The 1,217-nt window shown below is 40.5% G+C and overlaps 1 protein-coding gene across 1 annotated transcript; it reads left to right on the plus strand.

Moving 5' to 3' along the window:
• Positions 1 to 865: 865 nt before the first annotated feature.
• SARC_16631 (hypothetical protein) lies at positions 866 to 1,045 on the plus strand (the record flags this gene model as incomplete). The annotated part of the gene is made up of 1 exon (XM_014289264.1): positions 866 to 1,045. A coding segment is annotated over one exon (180 nt), but the record flags the coding sequence as incomplete, so codon positions are not given.
• Between the last annotated feature and the right edge of the window lie 172 nt (positions 1,046 to 1,217).

Below are 1,217 nucleotides of genomic sequence, written 5' to 3' on the forward strand. Positions count from 1 at the left end.
TATATATAAACATATATATATATACATATATCTATGTGTGGTGTGGTGTATATGTATACATTTTTTTAGTAGTACGATCATATGTATATATGTATATTTAAATAAATATATATATACAAGTATGTACACACATATCTACCTATACCTCTGTAAACTTTAGTTCATACATATGTGTTGCGCTCATCAAATACTCATTTTGGCATGCAGAGGAGTCGCATCATGTGCTTTTCTTCTTCTTTTTCTTCCTGTTCTTGATGATAGAGGACGTTTAGTCTTGCTTTAGGATGTGTGTTATCGTATATGATAAGATAGATTACATTCGAATCACTTGAAAGATACCTACCTCGAAGGTGGGTGGCCTGCCAGCCTCCGACGCGATATTACTTAATATGCCACGCTACAGAGATCCGTTAACGTGGCTGCGGCACATTTACAAAAAAAAGATGACATTGTAGTGAAACTGTGCTATTTAATGAATGCTCACCGCACTTTTACTTGTCAGTAGAATTAGGGTAATAATGTCAGACGGATAGGAAAAGGAATATCCTTTCGATTTTGAATGATTATACAATCCTTAGTCGCTGTTGAAGCATTCTAGAGTATAGTAATCTGCGATTTTTATGTAAGACAAAGTAGCAGGTGTTGCAGCCCAGAGTAGTACTCCGCAGTATACGCGTCGCTTTTTCTCCCACAGAATGACATTATCAGCACCACAGGTGATACTATATCTGTTTCACGTGTTAGTCTAGGTGTTTCACTCGTTAGTATAGGTGCTTCACTTTGTTGTAAGTGTTGCACATGTTACAGGTGTTAAAACGTACGATATGTGCTATCATGCGCACCGCAGGTGTGTGCGCTGCAGTTGATGTCGCGTTTCCGCGTGAAGACGTTGGTGGTGGTGCACAAGACCTTCCTGATGAATCAGTGGAGAGAGCGTATTGCAAAGTTCTTGCCCAATGCAAGTGTGGGTATCATTCAGCAGGGCAAAGTTGACGTGGACGGACATGACGTGGTCTTGGCCATGCTCCAATCCCTAGCCCTGAAGGTATAGTGCTATATGCTGTGGTGCTCAGCTATGTTAGGCACTTGTTGACGTATATGTGTGTGTGTTCATGCCCTGAAGGTATAGTACTATATGCTGTGGCGTTCAGATATGGTAGGCACTTGTTGACGTATACGTGTGTGTGTTCTTGCCCTAAAGGTATAGTACTATATTC

The sequence above is a fragment of the Sphaeroforma arctica genome, assembly GCF_001186125.1.
Source record: "Sphaeroforma arctica JP610 unplaced genomic scaffold supercont1.8547, whole genome shotgun sequence".
Taxonomy (NCBI): domain Eukaryota; class Ichthyosporea; order Ichthyophonida; genus Sphaeroforma; species Sphaeroforma arctica.